This window comes from Pipistrellus kuhlii, unplaced genomic scaffold (genome assembly GCF_014108245.1).
Source record: "Pipistrellus kuhlii isolate mPipKuh1 unplaced genomic scaffold, mPipKuh1.p scaffold_m20_p_16, whole genome shotgun sequence".
Lineage (NCBI taxonomy): Eukaryota > Metazoa > Chordata > Mammalia > Chiroptera > Vespertilionidae > Pipistrellus > Pipistrellus kuhlii.
In genome coordinates, this window is record NW_023425471.1 from 10,060,358 (window position 1) to 10,073,049 (window position 12,692).

The following is a 12,692-nucleotide window of genomic DNA, read 5'->3' on the forward strand; positions in this document are numbered from 1 at the left end:
CCGGCTTGCTATTTGCTTTGTATAATCGAACTCTGTTTTCTACCGGAACAAAGGCTCAGGAAAGGGAAGCGAGCTGAAATCCAGCAGCAATCAGAATTTCATTTCAGTGCTAATTACAACCGCATTCTCCGAGGTGGCTTTTATTAAAATTACTCTCCACACTACTAATGTGACTTTCATTGGCTTTGTATTTCCCTAGCCCATCCTTCAGGGAAAATTGCTATTTAGATATAAAATGATCAAGTACAGAGACAGAGAAGGGAGAGAAAGGAGAGGAATCAAGAGGCCTGGAGGTTTGAATAATCAGTTCCAATTCCTTTATTAGATCACTGTACATAGTAACCAAGTGTGACTCACATGCGTAGGCACGTGCACAGGATACTTCTGTTTCCTGGATTGAGGACCAGCCCTGACACATCCAGCCACACAATCTAGAGGAGGTCATGAAATACAAAGTCTGGCCCTAACTGGTTTGCTCAGTGGATAGAGCATCGGCCTGTGGACTGGAGGGTCCCAGGTTCGATTCCGGTCAAGGGCATGTACCTTGGTTGTGGGCACATCCCCAGTGGGGGTGTGCAGGAGGCAACTGATAGATGTTTCTAACTCTATCCTTCTCCCTTCCTCTCTGTTAAAAAAATCAATAAAATATATTAAAATAAAAAGAAATACCAAGTCTGCTCTAGCAGAGTTCATTCTTCCCACAACTCTTATCTTCTCTAGAGCTCAGGTTCGTTCTGAACCCTCACATGGGGCTAGTCATAACCTCCACGATCAGCCTTAGAATGGAGTTTTTGAGGATTTACATAAAAGTGCTCTGAAACAAAGGGCACAATAAATACTATTCCTTATCCTATGCAGAATATCTTGTTTGTTGGCAAAGGCAGCTTTCCGGAGCTTTACTACATGTCAGGGGAAAATGTCATTGTGGGTACAGTCCGTATGTACCAGTATACCGTAGTAAGAGTCTTGCTGCAGTGGTCAGATTACCCCGACTGCTGTTGCTTAAAAAAATAAAATAAATAAAATAAAAATTATTATATATATATATTATATATATATATTATTGATTTTTTTACAGAGAGGAAGAGAGAGGGATAGAGAGATAGAAACATCGATGGGAGAGAACCGTCGATCAGTTGCCTCTTGCACACCCCCTACTGGGGATGTGCCCGCAACCAAGACATGACCTTGACCGGAATCAAACCTGGGACCTTTCAGTCCGCAGGCCGATGCTCTATCCACTGAGCCAAACCGGTTTCGGCTTAAAAAATATATATATTTTTTATTGATTTCAGAGAGGGAGGGAGGGAGGGAGGGAGGGAGGGAGGGAGGGAGGGAGGGAGGGAGGGAGGAGAGAGAGAGAGAGAGAGAGAGAGAGAGAGAGAGAGAGAGAGAAACATCCATGATGAGAGAGAATCATTATCAGCTGCCTCCTGCATGCCCCCTAACTGGGACTCAAGTCCACAATCCAGGCATGTGCGTTTGGCCGGAATCGAACCTGGGACCCTTTAGGCGGCAGGCCAACACTCTATCCATTGAGCCAAAACCAGTTAGGGTTGCATCTTTTATTTTATCCCAGCCCCTGGCTTCCTTGCTGTTTCCTGAAGCCACTGGAATACTCCTCTGGAGGACAGGGCTCACATTTCCCGTTCCCCAAACCTGGACAGCTCTGTTCCAGTTATCCAGAGGGCTCCCTCCCTGCCTCCCTCAGTCTTCCCCAACCACCCTCTTCTAAACTGTGACCCCACCACTGCCACTGGCAGTCCCAATCCCCTCCCCAGTTTACTTCTTGCCATGCACTTGTCATCATATATTGTAATTGTCTTATTTAATTTTGTTTATGGTTGATGTTCTTCTACTAAAATATAAGTTCCCTGAAAACAGGGACTTTTTGTCTCTTTCATTTTCTGACAGCCCATAGTAGGCTCATAACAAATATTTGTTGAATGAATTAACAGTGCCTGGTATACGTATATAGACTAGAGGCCCGGTGCACGAGATTTGTGCACTGGGGGTGGGTCCCTGAGCCTGGCCTGTGCCCTCTCGCAATCCGGGACCCATCAGGGAATGTCCATCTGCCGGCTTAGGCCCAACCCACAGGCAGTCAGACATCCCCTCTCGCAATCCAGGGCTCTCAAAGTCTGGGACCCCTCGCTCCTTACTGCCCGCCTGCAGCAGAGGTGGGAGAGGCTCCCACCACTGCCGCTGTGCTCACCAGCCATGAGCCCGGCTTCTGGCTGAACAGTATTCCCCCTGTGGGAGCGCACTGACCACCAGCGGGCATCTCCTGCATCGAGCGTATGCCCCCTGGTGGTCAGTGTGCATCATAGCAACTGGTCATTCCACCGTTTGGTCAATTTGCATATTAGGGTTTTATTATATAGGCTGCTCAATAAATGTTTACTATGATTTAAAATAATAGATGTCTATTTATCTGCAGGCACATTTCAACACCATACATGCAAATAAGAGGTCAGTGGGTCTCTAGATACACACGCATATGCCTATATATCTCTTCTACATATTTCTTTAGATACTATATAGACATATATAGAATACAATAGAGAAAGAAGTATAGTGGTGGTTATATTATTATAACACCATCAGCCACATGAAAACCTTGATGAGTAGCAGAACTATCTAAGGACATGGTTAAATATAAAGATGAGTGGGCCCCATACCCCATGATTTTGACTCAGTGGGTGCTATGGTCTGAATGTGTCCTCCCCAAATTTATATGTTGAAACCTTAACTCTCAAAGGTAATGATATGTGAGGTGGGCCCTTCAAGGGTACAAAGGTCATGAGGGTGGATTAGTACCTTATAAAAGAGGCTCCAGTGAGCTCCCTAGAACCTTCTACCATGTAAGAAAACAAGGTGCCAGCTATGAATCAGGAAGAGGCCCCTCACCAGGAGACCATGTCAGCACCTTGATCTTGGGCTCCTCACACTCCAGAACCATGAGACATAAACTTCGGTTGTTGTTAAGCTACCGAGTCTGTGGTATCTTGTTGTAGTAGCCGGAACAAACTAAGACACTGGGTCTGGAAGGGGGCCCAGGCAGCTCCATTTTTCACAAGTTTCAGGGAAAATTCTGAAGCATAAAACATATGAAAGCCCCTGAAGTATATTATGAACATCTTGAGTAAAGAGCCCAGCCGGTTTTTGAATCACCCATCATGCCCAACTGTCAGGGGGGTGGTGTGCGGGGCAGGGAGTAGGGCCATCATGACGGTGTTATGCGTATTGATTCACTGACTGTGTTAGCTTTTGAGTCCCTAAATAGGAATCATTTATGAGCCAAGCTATACAATTTAAACATTGATCTAAGACTTTAAATGTTCTTTTAGGTCTTTACTAAAATACTACCTCAAGATTCACATTGAGCAGAAATGGATTTCAGATCCATTAATTTTCTATTTTAAAGAACACAAAACTAAAAAAAAAAAAAAAAAAAAAAAAAAAAAAAAAAAAAAAAAAGAACACAAAACTAGCCCTAGCCAGTTTGGCTCAGTGGATAAAGCATTGGCCTGCAGACTGAAGGGTCCCAGTGTTCGATTCCCATCAAGGGCACCTACCTCAATTGCAGGCTCCATCCCAGCCCTGGTCGGGGAGCCTGCTGGAGGTAACCAATCGATGTGTCTCTCTCATACAGATGTTTCTGTCTCCCCCTTCCCCTTTTCACTCTCTAAATATCAATGGGAAATATCCTCGGGTGAGGATTAACAACAGCAAAAAAGAACTTAACACTAGGCTGGGTTACATCCCACCCCCCCTTTTGAACCTACACCCGAGCAATTTGGTATAACTTCTAGATGGCCGAGATAATGGCCTCCTGACCAAGCACAGAGAAAACAAACATCCTGTTTATGCCAACAGAGGGTCCTATTTTCATACCCCAGAAGTGACCTCAAGAAGCAGCTGAACATGCTGACCAGTTATTGTCTAAACATTAATTACACCCAGAGCAGCACTGTTGTTCTTGAGTCTTGGCAAATGCATTCTGACAACCAGATGGAGACCTTGGCGGCATGGTGTTCCATGGATGAATTCACTGAGCTATCTGGGAGCTCACGGTGCAGCTAACCGATCCTGGCAGCTCACTGTACTCCAGATATTACCAGTACCCCTACACTTACTGGGTTATCACTTCATAAGATACACTGAGTGGCCAGATTATTATGCTCTGTGAATGCCTAATAATCTGGCCACTCAGTGTGTGTGTGTGTGTGTGTGTGTGTGCGCGTATGAGGCCCGGTGCATGAATTCATGCATGGGTGGGGTCCAGCCAGCCTGACCAGGGGGAGGGGACATGGGTGATTGGCCGGGCCAGCCTGTCTGCTGGTTGAACTCCTTGTCGAGGGGCCAATTTGCATATTAACCTTTTATTATGTAGAATATACACTGGCCAGATTATTATACGTTCAGAGATCATAATAATCTGGTCACTCAGTGTATATTACTGTGTAATCACTAACTGAAGTATAATTGAAAAATATTTATTTTTTTAAGTTTTAAATTATAAAAAATATTGCCGGTACCTCTCAGGAGAAAAAATATAACATAGGGATTGGACTTTGGATTTGCTTTGGGTTCTAATGCCGGCTCTGTTGTTCCTGGGAAAGTTACTCAAACTCTCTAAGCCTCAGTTGTCTGTCTTTAAAACATGGCAAAGTTTTGAGAATTAAATTCGATCATCTGTATGAGCTCAGTAACGTTTGCCATTTATTTATTTATTTTTAAATATATTTGTATTGATTTCAGAGAAGAAAGAAGAGGGAGAGAAAGAGGGAATCATTGATCGGCTGCCTCCTGCACACCCAACACTGGGGATCGAGCCCACAACCTGGGCATGTGCCTTTGACCAGGAATCAAACCGTGATCTCCTGGTCCATAGGTCGACGCTCAACCACTGAGCCATGCCGGCTGGGCTTTCATTTATTAATAGTAGTAGAACTATAGGACCACTGGTGGCAATATTCCTTTGTGTTTTGGGCTCTGTCTTTTCCCCGCCCCCACTCCAAGCAGGTCTCCAGCCTCTCGGTAACACCCTTCTCCCCACAAAAGTTGTGAAGTTCATGTTGCTGGCAGATAGCATGCCCTTCTGGCTACTGTTCCCTACAGCCAGAGATCCTGGGTGGGTTTCTGTGAGGAAGACACAGAGAGAAGATTCCTCCAAATGAGGGATTCCTCCAGCGGGCTGAGGAGCCCAAGGCAGCAGGTGCCAGCGGCAGGGCCTCTGGGAATGAGGGCCATGCTGCCCTGAGCACTGGGTTCTGCCTGGGCACCGACCACAGATGCCTCACCTCGCCCAGGGGACCTGCTCCCTTCTAACCATTTTCAGGGCTGAAGAGGGGAAGCCCCTCTCTTGTTTCTGTAAATATTTTGAAATTTTGTTTGATTCTTGGGGAGCCGAAGAGAGCCCAACAAGGACCGGACTGAATTTCCTACCTGTTAGGCAAAATGCAGTCTCAGAGGAATATTTCATTTCAATTAAAATACCATAGAGCCCTAACCGGTTTGCTCAGCGGATAGAGTGTCGGTCTGCGGACTCAAGGGTCCCAGGTTCAATTCCGGTCAAGGGCATGTGCCTTGGTTGTGGGCACATCCCCAGTGGGGAGTGTGTAAGGGGCAGCTGAATCGATGTTTCTCTCTCATCGATGTTTCTAAGTCTCTATCCCTCTCCTTTCCTCTCTGTAAAAAAACAATAAAATATAAAAAATAAAATAAAATACCATAGAGCACAAACCCACATTTATGGGCAATGTTGATGTCTGCTGTAGTCCGAGTAGCATAGGTTTATTATTGTCTCTTATTTCCCTCCTATGAGCCAATTAAAACAAACCAACAAGCTCTCCAATATAAATTTTAATTCTTTGACTTGTTTTTAAATGACTGAAGTTTTAAATTAAAATGGAGAAAACAGCCCTGACTGGTTTGGCTCGGTGGATAGAGTGTCAGCCTGCAGACTGAAGGGTCCCAGGTTTGATTCCGGTCAAAGGCACATAACTTGGTTGTGGGCACATCTCCAGGAGGGGTGTGCAGGAGGCAGCTGATCGATGTTTCTCTCTCATTGATATTTCTAACTCTCTCTCTTCCTTCCTTTCTGTGAAAAATCAATAATATATATATTTTTTAATGGAGAAAACAGCTTTACAAAGGGATAGTTTTCATTCGCTAAAATAACAGCAGCAAGATAAGCTTGCAGAAAACCATTTTCAAATTGGGTCTGTTTCTATGCAGTAGGTAGCTCTGCTATCTCTCCCAGTATTGGCAGGATGGCCTTATGTGGCAGGTGTCCTGTGAGACTGAGTGGTGCGGGCTCCTTGATCCTCTAGCTGGGTGCTCCAGGAATGTCCCTTGTGTAGGTTATGAGGTTAGTAAGTCTTGATTCCTATTGGCCCGTTCATGTGTGGGACAGACCCTCAGGCTGGCTGGCTGGGTCTGGTGCTTGCCAAGATCTCCCTAGGGATATGCTGTGTGTGAAGCTTATTGGATCCTGCTCTGATGGTGTCTGAAGCTGGCCACTGGCTAGGTTGGTTTCTGGGGCCTCTTGGGAGGGACTCTGGTGCAGGCCAACGCAAGACGCTGCCTGGGACTGGTCCTGGGCAACCTGTTTGGAGCTACAAGTGATCCCCCGTTTGTGGCTGCCTCTGCGTGGCCTGGGGGCATGGAGGAAGGACCGAGGTGCACACTGCCGCTGGCTTTTGCCAGCATGGGGCCCAGGGGCGGGTCAGCAAAGGTCCCAAGGCACCCCATTATCCACCTCCACCTGTCCAGCTCAGGCATTGAAAGAGCCTCGGGCTGTTTTCCTCAGCAGGGCATAAGCTCCATGGGGTGAGTAAATTGCTTTCAAGTAAGAGAGTAAGGGTTCTAATTAAGAGTCATTTGGTAAGTCTTGGTAAAGCCCTTTTCTTATGCTTCTGAGAAAGAGAGAAAGCAAATAATTCTAATAGCTTGGTAATAAATCTGTTTGTAGGTCAGGTCATTTCATATCCATTGCTTCCAAGAAAATTGAAAGGAGATATCAATACATTGTCACTGGATAGACCATTACAATTATTACTTATGACAATAGAAATAAATTATTTTTGTGACATTTGGAAAATAACTCATGAATTCAATAATTGAGTGGCATCATCATAACAAACTTCTTTCATCCCCATCTAAATATTTTTGTGAACAAAATACACCAGCACTTACATCTATAACAGAAAATTCTATATAATAAAAGGGTAATATACAAATCAACCAAACAGAAGAACGACTGGTATCTATAAAACACACTGACCACCAGGGGGTATACGCTCAATGCAGGAGCTGCCCCCTGGTGGTCAGTGCACTCCCATAGGGGGAGTGCTGCCCTGCCAGAAGCCAGACTCAGGGCTGGGGAGCACAGCGGCCAGCTATGGAGGGGGAGGGGGAGGGGGCTCTCCAGCCTCAGCGGCAGCACTAAGGATGTCCCACTGCGGCTTAGGTGGGAAGCAGGCCTAAGCCGTCAGTCGGACATCCTCCAAGGGCTCCCGGATTGCGAAAGGGCACAGGCCGGGCTGAGGGACCCCCTCCCCCTCCAGTGCATGAATGTCATGTACCAGGCCTCAAGTATAGGAATAAAACCAATGTTAAACTATGTCTCATTCTAGCAATAATAAATTCACCCAAATTAACACCAAACAGGTTAAATGTTAAAGAGAACATTTGAAAAGACACCAGAAGGGAGGGAAAAACACCTTACTAATTAGAAGTACAAGGTTAAAAATTACATTGAGCTGAAACCGGTTTGGCTCAGTGGATAGAGCGTCGGCCTGCGGACTGAAAGGTCCCGGGTTCGATTCCGGTCAAGGGCATGTACCTTGGTTGCAGGCACATTCCCAGTAGGGGTGTGCAAGAGGCAGCTAATCAATGTCTCTCTCTCATCGATGTTTCTAACTATCTCTCTCCCTTCCTCTCTGTACAAAAATCAATAAAATATATTTTTTAAAAATTACATTGAACTTCTCCACAGAAATAATGCAAGCAAGAAGAGAATAGGGAAATATTTACAGGGTTGAGAGAAAACAACCTACCTACCCACCTAGAATTCTGTACCCTGCAAAATTATCCTTTAAAAGGAAAGGAGAAATAAAGACTTCCTTAGACAAACAAAAATTGAGGAAATTCGTTTCCAGTAGACCTGCTTTGCAAAAAGTGTTTTAAAAAGGTCTTCAGAGGGGGGAAAAGTTCTTCAGAGAGAAGGAAAATTATGTCAGAAATTTCAATCTACACAAAGGAAGAACATTAGAGAATGAACAAGTTAAGATAATTTTTATTTGTCTTATTCTTAATTCCTCTAACAGATAACACTTTGTTCTAAATAATAACAGCAAGAATGTAGTCAATTATGCATGACACATATATGCTTACATATAAGTGAAATGAATAACAGCAATAATTCAAAGGATAGGAGGGAGGAATTAGAAATATTTTGTTATTATAAGGAACTTGAACTACTGGTATAGTGTTATTTGAAAGTGGACTTGGCTTAGTTAGAATGTATATTGCAAATTCTAGGTCAACCACTAAAAAAGTGAAAAAAGAAGTATAATTGATATGTTAAGAAAGGAGAGAAAATAGAAGAATGCCTGGCACATAGTAGCATCTCAATAAATAGTTAACTAGTTCTTTAACACACTGTATATAAATTCAACTAATTGAATATAGGCCACTGATGTTAGTACATCATTCTCAGTGCTATGTCACACAAATAGACAATGACCTTGTTTAACCTTTATCATTCTGAACCCCTTTCAGCTCTCCAAGATTTGATATCCAAATAATATTGCTTTTCTCCTAACCCTCTCGAAAGTTGTAGGAACATAAATTGGATCAAGTCTCAAACACAAGAAGAAAAGCATTAATGGAAAACAGGAAGAGTCCCAGCTGGTTTGGCTCAGTGGATAGAGGGTCGGCCTGCGGACTGAAGGGTCCTGGGTTCGATTCTGGTCAAGAGCAGTTATTTCCGTTGCAGGCTCGATCCCCAGACCTGGTTGGGGTGTGTGCAGGGTGGGGGTGGAGGGGAGCAACCAATCGATGCATCTCTCTCACATAATGTTTCTCTCTCTGTCTCTCCCCCTCCCTTCCACTCTCTCTAAAAATCAATGGAAAAATATCTTCCGGTGAGGATTAATGGAAAAAGGAAGGAAGGAAGGAAGGAAGGAAGGAAGGAAGGAAGGAAGGAAGGAAGGAAGGAAGGAAGGAAAGAAGGATAAAGCAGTTACTCTGTCTCTCTCTGGGGATTAGTGATGTATAAATCACATGATATAATTCTGCTTCAGTTTTTGAAACCTCATTTTAAATTTCAGGCAGCAAACTTGTGAGCCAATATGGGCTAACCTGGGAGCGTTAACAATGTGAAATTTTTAAAATATATATATTTATTGATTTTTTTACAGAGAGAAAGGGGAAGTTTGAAACATCAGTGAGAGAGAAACATCGACCAGCTGCCTCCTGCACACCCCCCACTGGGGATGTGCCCGCAACCAAGGTACATGCCCTTGACCGGAATCGAACCTGGGACCCTTCAGTCCACAGGCCGATGCTCTATCCACTGAGCCAAACCAGTTAGGGCACAATGTGAAATTTTAATAAAACTCTGAAAGGGGTCCTGTAGAGAAAGCACATTATTAAGGAGTTTTCTAGACAAAGAGAACATGCATTTCTTACCTCCTACCAGTAAGTAGCTGTTTGGAAACAGTGTTTTTGCTTGCATAAGTGCCCGTGCGTGGCCCGAGTGAAAGAGGTCAAATATCCCATCGGCATACACCCTGACGGGTCTGTCAACTGTGGGAGAAAGAAAGCATCATCAACAGAGCTGCAGACTAGGACATCCGGGTTACCTGATTCTCCCATCAGTATGGCGCTGCGGGAAGGTTTACCTGGATAAAACACAAGGTCTCCGTACCATCCATTTCCTAGGAATGCAGGAAGTTAATTTTACAAGGAGATTCTTCTGCAGACATCGGAGCAGAGTGGAAGCATAGCAAAATTAAGACTGACCCGGAACATACATTTTGAGGCAGCAAGGAAGACCCACACAGGGCGCTGGGACTTCTCTTGACCCACAGCGGAGTCTCGGGAGCCTGAGGCAGCACATTCAGACAGACCAGGAATAAGCATAGGGTTGGCAGGGTCAGCTCGGTAACCAAGGCAGGGGTAACCAAGGAGCTCAAGGAAAAGAACAAATGACTTCATCCTTGAGTCTGGCAGTTTGAATGAAGATGCTGTGTTCTGTGTCCCAGAGACAGTGCTGTGCAGGAGTAGCCATGCACCTTTAGAGAGGCAGTTATGTGCTTTAAAAAAAAAAATTATATATATATATATATATATATATATATATATATATATATATATATATATATATAAAATTGATTTTTCACAGAGAGGAAGAGAGAGGGACAGATAGAAACATCGATGAGAGAGAAACATCGACTCAGCTGCCTCCTGCACACCCCTTACTGGGGATGTGCCCGCAACCCATGTACATGCCCTTGACCGGAATCGAACCTGGGACCTTTCAGTCCGCAGGCCAACGCTCTATCCACAGAGCCAAACCGGTTAGGGCAGTTGTGCACCTTTATTCCAAACTCCAAGTCACACTGGCAGCCTGAAGTCTCAGTAGGAATATTTATGCCACAGAAATTAGCAAGTGCCTATGTCCCCTGGAGGGCCAATTGTTAAGCACTTACCAGCATACTACTGCACAAGGGTCACTCCCTAACCTCTTTGGGATCCATGAGCGATGTGGGAGGGGGATACACGTGCCCCAAAGAGAGGAGAATCGGGGTAGAAAGGTCACGTGTGGGGGTGGGCCTCAGGTTTGGAGGTGAGTGACCAACACTAGGGTTCTAAGGACAAGAGTGAAGAGGCCACAGCAGACACCCTCACAAAGGCATACAGAGCTCCCAGAAGTGTCTGCCATGGGGAAGAGGGACTCACTTCACCACAGCCCTCTGGAAGCTTGATAGGATACTGGAAATGCAGGCTAGAAAATGCAGGATGACCTAAACCCTCAAATAAGAGGGCTATATTAGCCGAAACCGGTTTGGCTCAGTGGATAGAGCATCGGCCTATGGACTGAAAGGTCCCAGGTTTGATTCCAGTCAAGGGCATGTACCTTGGTTGCAACACATCCCCACTGGGGGGTGTGCAAGAGGTAGTTGATCGATATCTCTCTCTCATCAATGTTTCTTACTCTCTATCCCTCTCTCTTCCTCTCTGTGAAAAATCAATAAAATACATTTTAAAAGAAAGAGGGCTATATTTCTTTTAAAAATATATTTTAAAAGAAAGAGGGTACCAACTTTTACACCATTCTGGATTTTCAACAAAGGAACTACAAAGTGAAAATATGGCAAATTACAAGATAAATATGGCAAATTGAACACACACCACCACCACCACCACCACCACCGTCACCACCACTTCCCCCGAAACACAAGAATTACAGAGAAAAAAAAGGAAAAGGTAGAATACCCCAAGGCAGAGGGAGTAAAGAAGGCAATGACAGTGAATGAGAGAGGTCCCTAACATTTTGGAAAGTTAACTTTCAAGTGCAGAGTGCCCACAGGTAGCCAGACTCCAGGGTGGGGCATGTAGGCAAAGGTACTGCTGGTTTGTGTTTTTTGTAAGCCTAAGGCAGTGGTGGGCAAACTCATTAGTCAACAGAGCCGCAGTTTGCCGACCACTGGCCCATGAGTCTTAGCGACTTTTTCAACTACATGCGTGAATTATGTTAATGCTATAAAAATACAGTTTAAAAAAGAATGCAGACTTTGGTTAAGTGCTCTTGAAGACAGATTTAAAGTTGTGATTATTTCTTGATGTGGTACAACCTCATTAATTTGGAACATACATTAAAAGAAATGTTACATTACTAGATTCAGATGGTAAAATATTTCTCATAAATTTAATTTCTCTAATAAAAAAATCTTGGGGCTTTATGTCAGACAGGGTATTGCAATTATTTCCAATTATATAGCATTTTGAACAAACAGAACTGCCTTCACAGGATTATCCTGTATCCTAAATAAGGCACAGTAAATAGAAAACGCTCTGAAATAACAAACTGCCTAATGAGGGATCCTTGGTTTCAATGCTCTTATTCAATTTGAATTCAATTGAGGAAAATTTGTTTTAAAGTTTTAAACCCCAGAGGAAAGCAGATGGCAATTTTGCAGAACTTTTCCTTATTGATTCAGAGGTGATCGAGATAAATGGATTCAGGAAGCAGGGAGGAAAGAAAAGTAAAGAAAGATGATATAATTACCGAGAAAAAAAGGCCATTTAGGAAATCTTTGAACGGTATTTGTGCAGTTGATTTTGCAATAAGCTCACTTTTACAACTGTAATGTGTCAGCAGTTCCCAGATTGGGAAACTCTACAGGACCAAAAGTAAAAAACAACAACAACAATAACAAAAAAAACACAAAAAAAGGAATCCTGCCTCTTAACAAATAAACTTCAAGAGAAAAAAAATGAGAGAGAAATAGGAGGACCTGCAGATTAGAATAAATTTAAAAGACACATCAATGTATTGTAATGTATAGACATTATTTGGATCTGGGTTCAAACAAACTATATATAAATGATGACACAAGACAATTGGGAATGGTAACACTGAATATTTGATGATATTAAAGCATTACTGGTAATTT

At 43.7% G+C, this 12,692-nt stretch overlaps 1 protein-coding gene across 4 annotated transcripts in view; it reads right to left on the reverse strand.

Moving 5' to 3' along the window:
- PCYT1B (phosphate cytidylyltransferase 1B, choline) overlaps window positions 1-12,692 on the reverse strand; it is a 90,908-nt gene that overhangs the window by 33,033 nt on the left and 45,183 nt on the right. For all 4 annotated transcript variants that reach the window (XM_036439668.2, XM_036439669.2, XM_036439666.2 and 1 more), the window contains one exon: window positions 9,703-9,819. In XM_036439668.2, the coding sequence (XP_036295561.1) occupies window positions 9,703-9,819 (117 nt within the window). The remainder of the gene's footprint in view (window positions 1-9,702; window positions 9,820-12,692) is intronic.